General features: G+C 48.0%; 1 protein-coding gene across 3 annotated transcripts in view; it reads left to right on the top strand.

Annotated features, from left to right (window-relative positions):
• Positions 1–13,096, top strand: part of LOC139764642 (cyclin-dependent kinase inhibitor 3-like) — a 1,341,657-nt gene that overhangs the window by 882,022 nt on the left and 446,539 nt on the right. For all 3 annotated transcript variants that reach the window (XM_071691493.1, XM_071691495.1, XM_071691499.1), the window contains one exon: positions 11,721–11,790. In XM_071691493.1, the coding sequence (XP_071547594.1) occupies positions 11,721–11,790 (70 nt within the window). Of the gene's footprint in view, positions 1–11,720; positions 11,791–13,096 lie in introns of those variants that run through there.

Raw genomic sequence — 13,096 nt, 5'->3', positions numbered from 1 at the left:
GCTCCCTCCCCTTTTAGTCGCCTTCTACGATATGGTAAAACCAAAGCCTCTCCTTTCATCACGAATCTTTTTGCTCAATGTACAAAAAGAAATCTCTCATATAGACGAGCAGTCCTCTGACATCAGCTTGGAAAGGTCAGGTGTTCCTTGAAAATTCATCACTGAAGTCCATCATAAAGAATGAAGAACTCGCAGCCAGGACCCTCCTGTATGTGATGACATAATTCAAGACTGTAGCCAGAACATCGAAGCATCGAACATGAACTGTGTCACTCCACATATTGAATCATTCACTCACAACATGTCGAAATGTGCCGCAGGACTTGCGCCTAGTGACTAAGATATGGCATATATGCATCTGTGGAAAGGCTGGGTCGCGTAATATACAGGTTCCTTTGAACCTTTTATTAGCATACGTCACTGTTAGCAGAAATATAGCGTTACGTCACTGTTAGCAGAAATATAGCGTTACGTCAGTGTTAGCAGAAATATAGCGTTACGTCACTGTTAGCAGAAATATAGCGTTACGTCATTGTTAGCAGAAATATAGCGTTACGTCACTGTTAGCAGAAATATAGCGTTACGTCACTGTTAGCAGAAATATAGCGTTACGTCACTGTTAGCAGAAATATAGCGTTACGTCACTGTTAGCAGAAATATAGCGTTACGTCACTGTTAGCAGAAATATAGCGGTTATAACACTATTCCTCCACTTCAACAGAGGAATCTTCATGAGAGAAACCTCTGGAAGAGTCGTGAGGAGAGAAATGTGACACGTTAAGACAGTAGATTGTCCATGTGTAGGATTGGAAGTCCTTGCATGTTCTAGAACGTTGTAGATTGAGTTTGCTTACACCATCACTCCCCACGACCCATCCATAGCCCACACCATCACTCCCCACAACCCATCCATAGCCCACACCATCACTCCCCACAACCCATCCATAGCCCACACCATCACTCCCCACAACCCGTAGCCACATCACTCCCCACGACCCATCCATAGCCCACACCATCACTCCCCACAACCCATCCATAGCCCACACCATCACTCCCCACAACCCGTAGCCATAACTCCTCACAACCCAGCCATAACCTCTCACAACCCAGCCATAACCTCTCACAACCCAGCCATAACCTCTCACAACCCAGCCATAACCTCTCACAACCCAGCCATAACCTCTCACAACCCAGCCATAACCTCTCACCACCCAGCCATAACCTCTCACAACCCAGCCATAAAGCCCTCCTCATAACCCAGCCATAACCCCCCCTCACAGAACCCAGCCATAACCACCCCTCACAACCCAGCCATAACCATCCCCAAATAACTCAGCCATAATCCCCCTTCCCCTCCATACAACCCATCCACAACCCACACCAGCTTCGATATTCATCATCTTTTTTTTTTTTTTTTCCATTTCCCACCATATCGAGCGTGTTCCCCTGAATCAGACATGCTACAGAGAGACCACACTAATGAACACTCGATCATTCTTCACGCCGTGTGAGGCTACGTTCCCTGCACCGAAGATTTTGTCTCCATCCTTGAGCACGACGGTCGTGCGATCCTTGAGCACGACGGAAGTGCGATCCTTGAGCACGACTGTACGATCCTTGAGTACGACGGTAGTGCGATCCTTGAGCACGACGGTAGTGCGATCCTTGAGCACGACGGAAGTGCGATCCTTGAGCACGACTGTACGATCCTTGAGCACGACGGTAGTGCGATCCTTGAGCACGACGGTAGTGCGATCCTTGAGCACGACTGTACAATCCTTGAGCACGACGGTAGTGCGATCCTTGAGCACGACGGTAGTACGATCCTTGAGCACGACTGTACAATCCTTGAGCACGACGGAAGTGCGATCCTTGAGCACGACGGTAGTACGATCCTTGAGCACGACGGAAGTGCGATCCTTGAACACGACGGTAGTACGATCCTTGAGCACGACGATAGTGCGATCCTTGAGCACGACGGAAGTGCGATCCTTGAGCACGACGGTAGTGCGATCCTTGAGCACGACTATACGCGCCCTGGGTACGACGATGTTCCGACCTCTTCAGTACGACTGTACGACCCCTAGAGTACGACAACGGAACGACCCCTATCACGACTTTACGACGACGGTGCGACCCCTGAGTACGACTGTACGACCGCTAAGTAAGACGACGGTACTACCCCTAAGTACGACTGTACGACCGCTCACTACGACGACGGTACTACCCCTGAGTACGACGGTGCGACCCCCGAGCGCGACGTAACGACCCTTGAGTACGACGACAGTATTACCCCTGAGTACGACGGTGCGACCCCTGAGCACGACGGTGCGACCCCTGAGCACGACGGTGCGACCCCTGAGTGCGACAGTGCGACCCCTGAGCACGACGTAACGACCCTTGAGCACGATGATGCCACTACTCTTGGTGTATAATGGCTTGGCCTCTGACCTATCCATCATGCACGAGGGTCGTACTGTCTGTCGAGCTTAAAGGTCTTACTGGAGCCGTGCTGAAGGGTCGCACGTCGTGCTGAAGGGTCTTGTCGTCGTGCTGAAAGGTCGCACTATGAGCACGATGATGCCACTACTCTTGGTGTATAATGGCTTGGCCTCTGACCTATCCATCATGCACGAGGGTCGTACTGTCTGTCGAGCTTAAAGGTCTTACTGGAGCCGTGCTGAAGGGTCGCACGTCGTGCTGAAGGGTCTTGTCGTCGTGCTGAAAGGTCGCACTATCGTCATCCTCAAGGATCGTACCGTCGTGCTCATGGGTCGTACCGTCGTCATCTTCAAGGATCGTACAGTCGTGCTCAAGGGTTGTGCCGTCGTGCTCAAGGATCGTACCGTCATGCTCAAGGATCGCACCGTCGTGCTCAAGGGTCGCACTACCGTCGTGCTCAAGGATCGCACCGTCGTGCTTAAGGGTCGTACCGTCGTGCTCAAGGATCGCACCGTCGTGCTTAAGGATCGTACCGTCATGCTCAAGGATCGTACCACCGTGCTCAAGGGTCGCACTACCGTCGTGCTCAAGGATCGCACCGTCGTGCTTAAGGATCGTACTGTCGTGCTCAAGGATCGCACCGTCGTGCTTAAGGGTCGTACTGTCGTGCTCAAGGATCGCACCGTCGTGCTTAAGTGTCGTACCGTCGTGCTCAAGGATCGCACCGCCGTGCTTAAGGGTCATACCGTCGTGCTCAAGGATCGCACCGTCGTGCTTAAGGGTCGTACCGTCGTGCTCAAGGATCGCACCGTCGTGCTTAAGGGTCATACTGTCGTGCTCAAGGATCGTACCATCGTGCTTAAGGGTCGTACTGTCGTGCTCAAGGATCGTACCGTCGTGCTTAAGGGTCGTACTGTCGTGCTCAAGGATCGTACCGTCGTGCTTAAGGGTCGTACTGTCGTGTTCAAGGATCGTACCGTCGTGCTTAAGGGTCGTATTGTCGTGCTCAAGGATCGCACCGTCGTGCTTAAGGATCGTACTGTCGTGCTCAAGGATCGCACCGTCGTGCTTAAGGGTCGTACTGTCGTGCTCAAGGATCGCACCGTCGTGCTTAAGGGTCGTACCGTCGTGCTCAAGGATCGCACCGCCGTGCTTAAGGGTCGTACCGTCGTGCTCAAGGATCGTACCGTCGTGCTCAAGGATCGCACCGTCGTGCTTAAGGGTCGTACCGTCGTGCTCAAGGATCGTACCATAGTGCTTAAGGGTCGCTATACCATCGCGCTCAAGGGTCGTACCTCCCAGCCCGAGGGATTAAGAATAATGACATTACTCACCTTCACGTCATCTCTGCCCCTCCCCCACCCCACACACACACACACACACACACACACACACACACACACACACACACACACACCGAACCTTCTGGAAGAGGATTTCAAAGGCCCTCGTTACCTGAATAGAAAAGAAAAAAAGAAAAGAAAAGAAAAGTCGATTGAAATTCTGGTTCCAGGCCAGGTTAGTCTTATAACTCAACTTCCAGCGAGTTTTATGGCACTCCCGAAAGTCCAGGAACAATCTTACTGGAAATGACTTACCAGATAAATGGACACTTGAGAATGTTTCTCATGTTAATTTCAAGTCAATTTATCAGTTACCTATATTGCTATATATATATATATATGTTCCTATGAGTCCACGGGGAAAATGAAACACGAAAAGTTCCCAAGTGCACTTTCGCGTAATAATCACATCATCAGGGGAGACACAAGAGAGGAATATAACAGCCAGTTGATATACATCGAAGAGACGAAGCTAGGACGCCATTTGGTAAACATGTGATTTGGTAAACATGTTTACATTTTTTTTTTTTTATCGAGGATATATATATATATATATATATATATATATATAGAGAGAGAGAGAGAGAGAGAGAGAGAGAGAGAGAGAGAGAGAGAGAGGAAAGAGAGAGAGGTTTTGAATGGAATGTTGTGGCTTTTTAGATGAATACATGTTATCATTTGTCATTGATAATTCTTGTGGATAATTGTGGATTTGATGATCAAGACCCTGGTTGTTATCTATAATTCGTAGATTGAAATGATTCATATTTCATGTATGAAGCGATTATTTGATTATTAATTCGCATATTAGTAATAATTATGATTTGATTATCATCGCTTTCATCTCGATAGAGACTGTGGAATCGGAACACGTATGAACATCTTTGCTTAGATGGTATGATTATCATGTAATTACCAGTGGTATAATTCTTCTTAGATAATTTACTATTTGATGATCACCCATCTGGTTGTCAGTCTTACTTAAGATATTAATCCAAGTAACTGTGAGTCATATAAGATTTTTTCAAACACATCAAAATACAAACGAGCCATCTTGGAAGACAAAGTAATACAGGATGTTTTTATTTCTCACCAGCAGACGGGAGGTCAATAGTATTCTCTTTTATTGACCACTAACTTATCTCTTTTTATTGACCACTAACTTGGATAAAGACACCAAGTTAAGAAACTGTTAGGGGAGGATGAAAGACCTTTGGCCACTTGATTATTATTTGTTCCCGATGGAATGGCATGTGAGGCAGGAAACAGACACAGCCACAGACAGCCTCTCTGCCCCTGACAGACACAGCCACAGACAGCCTCTCTGCCCCTGACAGACACAGCCAGCCTCTCTGCCCCTGACAGACACAGCCACAGACAGCCTCTCTGCCCCTGACAGACACAGCCACAGACAGCCTCTCTGCCCCTGACAGACACAGCCAGACAGAGAGCAATATGAAACATACAGCCCCAAAGACACAGACACAGACACGGCCTCCTCACTCCCACAGACACAGACACTCCCTCACTTCCTCCGTCACAGACACAGACACTTCCTCAGTCACAGACACAGACACTTCCTCACTCCCCCCCCCGTCACAGAAACAGACACTGCCTCACCCCCCCGTCACAGACACAGACACTGCCTCACTCCCCCCCACCGTCACAGAAACAGACACTGCCTCACTCTTTCCCGTCACAGACACAGACACTTCCTCACCCCCCCCGTCACAGACACAGACACTTCCTCACTCCCTTCGTCACAGACACAGACACTTCCCCCCCGTCACAGACACAGACACTTCCTCACTCCCCCCGTCACAGACACAGACACTGCCTCACTCCCCCCCCCCGTCACAGACACAGACACTGCCTCACTCCCCCCCCGTCACAGACACAGACACTTCCTCACCCCCCCCCCCGTCACAGACACAGACACTCCCTCACTCCTCCTCCTCACAGACAGAGCCCGCCAGGCACGTCGTCAGCAGGTCAGCTGACCGACACCGGATGTGTTGCCTCCATCAGGTGGCTCACGTCTGCCAGCTGGTGATATAATGAAACCGTCTGGCTCCTCCCGTATATATATATATATATATATATTTTTTTTTTTCATACTATTCGCCATTTCCCACATTTGCGAGGTAGCGTTAAGAACAGAGGACTGGTGAGGGAATATCCTCACCTGGCCCCCTTCTCTGTTCCTTCTTTTGGAAAAAAAAAAAATGAGAGGGGAGGATTTCCAGCCCCCCGCTCCCTTCCCTTTTAGTCGCCTTCTACGACACGCAGGGAATACGTGGGAAGTATTCTTTCTCTCCTATCCCCAGGGATAGGTTAGGTTAGGTTAGGTTAGGTTAGGTTAGGTTAGGTTATATATATATATATATATATATATATATATATATATATATATATATATATATATATATATTATTTTATTTATTATACTTTGTCGCTGTCTCCCGCGTTTGCGAGGTAGCGCAAGGAAACAGACGAAAGAAATGGCCCAACCCCCCCCCCCCAAAACACATGTATATACATACGTCCACACACGCAAATATACATACCTACACAGCTTTCCATGGTTTACCCCAGACGCTTCACATGCCTTGATTCAATCCACTGACAGCACGTCAACCCCGGTATACCACATCGCTCCAATTCACTCTATTCCTTGCCCTCCTTTCACCCTCCTGCATGTTCAGGCCCCGATCACACAAAATCTTTTTCACTCCATCTTTCCACCTCCAATTTGGTCTCCCTCTTCTCCTTGTTCCCTCCACCTCCGACACATATATCCTCTTGGTCAATCTTTCCTCACTCATCCTCTCCATGTGCCCAAACCACTTCAAAACACCCTCTTCTGCCCTCTCAACCACGCTCTTTTTATTTCCACACATCTCTCTTACCCTTACGTTACTCACTCGATCAAACCACCTCACACCACACATTGTCCTCAAACATCTCATTTCCAGCACATCCATCCTCCTGCGCACAACTCTATCCATAGCCCACGCCTCGCAACCATACAACATTGTTGGAACCACTATTCCTTCAAACATACCCATTTTTGCTTTCCGAGATAATGTTCTCGACTTCCACACATTCTTCAAGGCCCCCAGGATTTTCGCCCCCTCCCCCACCCTATGATCCACTTCCGCTTCCATGGTTCCATCCGCTGCCAGATCCACTCCCAGATATCTAAAACACTTCACTTCCTCCAGTTTTTCTCCATTCAAACTCACCTCCCAATTGACTTGTCCCTCAACCCTACTGTACCTAATAACCTTGCTCTTATTCACATTTACTCTTAACTTTCTTCTTCCACACACTTTTCCAAACTCAGTCACCAGCTTCTGCAGTTTCTCACATGAATCAGCCACCAGCGCTGTATCATCAGCGAACAACAACTGACTCACTTCCCAAGCTCTCTCATCCCCAACAGATAGATGGATAGATAGATAGATAGATAGATAGATAGATAGATAGGTAGGTAGGTTTGCTCCTCGTAGGCAGAATTTGAACTAGTGCAAAACGTGAATATAGAAATGCAGAGGAGATTTCCGTGATGCACCACCTCTCGTCTTCGTCCAGAGCTGTGGCACGTCTCACACACACACACACACACACACACACACACACACACACAACACACACCTGTCTGGCCTCACCTGAGTTTTATGGGTGAGTGATGGTATAAAGGAGCCTCCCCGAGGTAGTACGTTGTGCAGGGAAGCAATACGTCTTGAACTTGGACAACTTCTTCCCTCCCACCACCACCACCACCCATCCATCCACCACCACCACCCACCACCACCACTCGTCCACCACCACCACTCGTCCACCACCACCACTCGTCCACCACCACCACCACCACCCATCCATCCATCCATCCACCACCCACCACCACCCATCCACCACCACCAACCAACCACCACCACCACCACCCATCCACCACTACCACCACAACCACCACCAACACCACCCACCACCACCACAACCCGTCCACCACCACCACCACCCACCACCCGTCCACCACCCAACCACCACCCACCCACCACCACCCATCCACCACCACCCAACCACCACCAACACCACCCACCACCACCCGTCCACCACGATCACTACCACTACCACCACCGCTGCCACCACCATCCACCACCACCCAACCACCCAAACCACCACTACAAGGTCCCAGTGTGGAGGAATCGGACTGACGTTCCCAATGTGCGTTTTCTAGAGACTAACTAACTCTCTCTCTCTCTCTCTCTCTCTCTCTCTCTCTCTCTCTCTCTCTCTCTCTCTCTCTCTCTCTCTCTCTCTGACAGATGTGTGCTGTGAATGTTTTATCATGATGCGGTGAATCGTAAGATTATTTGGTTAAGTAGTATACCATGGCGATCCTGGGAAAGTTTGAGATTGTATATATATATATATATATATATATATATATATATATATATATATATATATATATATATATATTATTTTGCTTTGTCGCTGTCTCCCGCGTTAGCGAGGTAGCGCAAGGAAACAGACGAAAGAATGGCCCAACCCACCCACATACACATGTATATACATACACGTCCACACACGCAAATATACATACCTATACATCTCAATGTACACATATATATATACACACAGACATATACATATATACACATGTACATAATTCATACTGTCTGCCTTTATTTATTCCCATCGCCACCTCGCCACACATGGAATAACAACCCCCTCCCCCCTCATGTGTGCGAGGTAGCGCTAGGAAAAGACATCAAAGGCCCCATTCGTTCACACTCAGTCTCTAGCTGTCATGTAATAATGCACCGAAACCACAGCTCCCTTTCCACATCCAGGCCCCACACAACTTTCCATGGTTTACCCCAGACGCTTCACATGCCATGATTCAATCCTTACAGCACGTCGACCCCGGTATACCACATCGTTCCAATTCACTCTATTCCTTGCACACCTTTCACCCTCCTGCATGTTCAGGCCCCGATCACTCACAATCTTTTTCACTCCATCTTTACACCTCCAATTTGGTCTCCCACTTCTCCTCGTTCCCTCCACCTCTGATACATATATCTTCTTGGTCAATCTTTCCTCACTCATTCTCTCCATGTGACCAAACCATTTTAAAACACCCTCTTCTGCTCTCTCAACCACACTCTTTTTATTTCCACACATCTCTCTTACCCTTACTTTACTTACTCGATCAAACCACCTCACACCACATATTGTCCTCAAACATCTCATTTCCAGCACATCCACCCTCCTGCGCACAACTCTATCCATAGCCCACGCCTCGCAACCATACAACATTGATGGAACCACTATTCCTTCAAACATACCCATTTTTGCTTTCTGATATAATGTTCTTGACTTCCAAACATTCTTCAAGGCTCCCAGAATTTTCGCGCCCTCCCCCACCCTATGATTCACTTCCGCTTCCATGGTTCCATCCGCTGCCAGATCCACTCCCAGATATCTAAAACTCTTTACTTCCTCCAGTTTTTCTCCATTCAAACTCACCTCCCAATTGACTTGACCCTCAACCCTACTGTACCTAATAACCTTGCTCTTATTCACATTTACTCTTAACTTTCTTCTTTCACACACTTTACCAAACTCAGTCACCAGCTTCTGCAGTTTCTCACATGAATCAGCCACCAGCGCTGTATCATCAGGGAACAACAACTGACTCACTTCCCAAGCTCTCTCATCCACAACAGACTGCATACTTGCCCCTCTTTCCAAAACTCTTGCATTCACCTCCCTAACAACCCCATCCATAAACAAATTAAACAACCATGGAGACATCACACACCCCTGCCGCAAACCTACATTCACTGAGAACCAATCACTTTCCTCTCTTCCTACACGTACACATGCCTTACATCCTCGATAAAAACTTTTCAACTTGCCTCCCACACCATATATTCTTAATACCTTCCACAGGGGAGATTGACGGGGAGTGTGTGTTTGTCGGGGGTTGAGGGAGCGAGGAGAAGCGGGGGACCAAATTGGAGATGGAGGGATGGAGTGAAGATTTTCAGCGATTGGAGCCTCAATATGCAGGAGGATGAAAGACGTGCAAGGAATAGAGTGAATTGGAACGATGTGGTATACCGGGGTGGACGTGCTCTCAGTGGATTGACCCAGGGCATGTGAAGCTTCTAGGGTAAACCATGGAAAGTTTTGTCGGTCCTGGATGTGGAAATGGAGCTGCTGTGGTTTCGGTGCATTACACATGACAGCTAGAGACCGAGTGTGAACGAATGTGGCCTTTTTGTCTTTTCCTAGCGCTCCTTCGCGTGCGTGCGCGCGGGGGGAGGGGGGGATGCTATTTCATGTGTGGCGGGGTGGTGACGGGAATGGATGAAGGCGGCAAGTATGAATTTGTACATGTGTATATATGTATATGTCTGTGTATGTTTATGTATGTATACGTTGAAATGTGTAGGTATGTATATGTGCGTGTGTGGGCGTTTATGTATATACATCTATATGTGGGTTGGTTGGGCCATTCTTCATCTGTTTCCTTGCGCTACCTCGCTAACGCGGGAGACAGCGATTTAATATAATGAATAATATAATGAAGAATGTTTGGAAGTCGAGAACATTATCTCGGACAGCAAAAATGGCTATGTTTGAAGGAATAGTGGTTCCAACAATGTTGTATGGTTGCGAGGAGTGGGCTATGGATAGAGTTGTGCGCAGGAGGGTGGATGTGCTGGAAATGAGATGTTTGAGGACAATATGTGGTGTGAGGTGGTTTGATCGAGTAAGTAATGTAAGGGTAAGAGAGATGTGTGGAAATAAAAAGAGCGTGGCTGAGAGAGCAGAAGAGGGTGTCTTGGGAATGGTTTGGTCACATGGAGAGAATGAGTGAGGAAAGATTGACCAAGAGGATATATGTGTCGGAGGTGGAGGGAACGAGGAGAAGTGGGAGACCAAATTGGAGGTGGAAAGATGGAGTGAAAAAGATTTTGAGTGATCGGGGCCTGAACATGCAGGAGGGTGAAAGGCGGGCAAGGAATAGAGTGAATTGGATCGATGTGGTATACCGGGGTCGACGTGCTGTCAGTGGATTGAATCAGGGCATGTAAAGCGTCTGGGGTAAATCATGGAAATTTGTGTGGGGCCTGGATGTGGAAAGGGAGCTGTGGTTTCGGGCATTATTACATGACAGCTAGAGACTGAGTGTGAACGAATGTGGCCTTTGTTCTCGTTTCCTAGCGCTACCTCGCACACATGAGGGGGTAGGGGGATGTTATTCCATGTGTGGCGAGGTGGCGATGGGAATAAATAAAGGCAGACAGTATGAATTATGTATATGTGTATATATGTATATGTCTGTGTGTGTATATATATGTGTACATTGAGATGTATAGGTATGTATATTTGAGTGTGTGGACGTGTATGTATATACGTGTGTATAGAGGTGGGTTGGGCCATTTCTTTCGTCTGTTTCCTTGCGCCACCTCGCAAACGCGGGAGACTGCGACAGATATATATATATATATATATATATATATATATATATATATATATATATATATATATATATATATATTGTAGTAAGGTCGCAGTGATGCGCTTGATAGAATTTTTGTTGATAACAACGAGGAAAATTGAAACACTTATCGTGTTTCAATTTTCCTCGTCATCACCCAATATATATGTATATATATATATATATATATATATATATATATATATATATATATATATATATGTGTGTGTGTGTGTGTGTGTGTGTGTGTGTTTTACCGGTACATATAGTCTTTAATCATTAATGTTGTTTATATTATCTGAAGATGTTCTTTATTATTAATATTGGCCTCTTCTTAGTGTCCTCTGATCTTCATCATCATCATCATTGTCTTGTCGCTTGTTAACATTCACTTTGTGTTTCCGTTGCTTCAGGATCCGTCCATCGGATGGGTGGGTCATGCAAACAGCCGAGCAACAGAGAGACGAAGCTCCATTGGAAAAGGTAAGATTGTTGACCATCAGTCCAGTGTGCGTTTGTGCAGTCTGATCTCTTCTCATATATCTCGTTTTGTACTTTTTTTTTTATTTTTTATCCCCTCCTTGTAGACCAATAAGTGCGGATGGCTATACGTGATCGTGAGAGAGCCATGATGATGGAGGATGTGTTCGGTGAACTATTCTGGTATGCGATGAATTTGTGGGGAAACAGTAGAGGCCACGGAGTGGCGCATCCCACGTCTGAAAGTTGCTAATCAGCCGGGAGATCTAGTGCGACCGACCTCGTAATTGGCCTAAGTTACGAGAACTTTGCGGAAATTACCGAGAAATTATGGTCACCAGAGAGATGTTAATATGTGGCGACGTGGATGCCATCTGGCAGATGTATCTCTCCTCCTGTAGAGGGACGCTGGAGGGTGTAGGGAGAGAGACGAGAGAGAGAGAGAGAGAGAGAGAGAGAGAGAGAGAGAGAGAGAGAGAGAGAGAGAGAGAGAGGTGAGGAAAGGGGTAACGTCTGGAACGGATCAATAGGGAAAGGTGGGAGAGGAGGCACGAAGGGAAGGCTTGGATTGACGAGGATAGGGAGGTGTTTTGTGTCTCTCGGGGTAACCGGTGGAGGTTTTACGGGGATGGGAGGTCGCCGGTGCGAAATGCCGGAGACCAGAGTGTGAGCGAGCGAAGGTCTGGAGGTGGACGGAATAGAGAGAGTTATGACCCCGGCCATCTCCCGATGATCAACACAGGAGAGCTGGCGGTGAAAAGAGGGAGAGGGGAGAGTAATGGATGCTCTGCTGCTGCTGCTGGAAATTAAACAGAAGGGGAGGACAGGCTGGCGAACAGGGGCTAGAAGGCCCTGGGGAGATGATGTTGGCAGGGGGTAGGAGGAAGAGGAGGAGGAGGAGGCGGTGTCTGCTAGGGATCGATAGGGACGATACAAGATATCCTGGGAGAGGAAGGAGGAGACGAATGATTTGGAGGATTGTGGTGGAGGTTAAGTGGACGGGGGTCGGACACGGAAGTGAGGGAAGGGTGGGGTGGGATGGGTATTATAGCACTGTTAACATTACCGTATGACGTCGCAGACACACGTACAGGGACGGAAGAGGTGGATCACCACCCTCTCTGCATATGTCTTACTCGTCCAGGTCCCTGGGAGGTGTGAGGCTCCTGGGCAGTTCGAATGGCATTTATTTCGCCCGCGGACCGAAGCTAACGATGCCAGCTTGTCATACTCAGCGGCATGGGAGTGAGTGGTCCGTCGCGGGGAAACTGTGGCCTGAAACTTTCACGATCTCTTGTCCTCACGTCCC

Source organism: Panulirus ornatus, chromosome 50, assembly GCF_036320965.1.
Source record: "Panulirus ornatus isolate Po-2019 chromosome 50, ASM3632096v1, whole genome shotgun sequence".
In the NCBI taxonomy this organism is placed as follows: Eukaryota; Metazoa; Arthropoda; class Malacostraca; order Decapoda; family Palinuridae; genus Panulirus; species Panulirus ornatus.
Note: the sequence above shows the minus strand (reverse complement) of the source record. Positions and strands in the feature narration are given on the sequence as shown.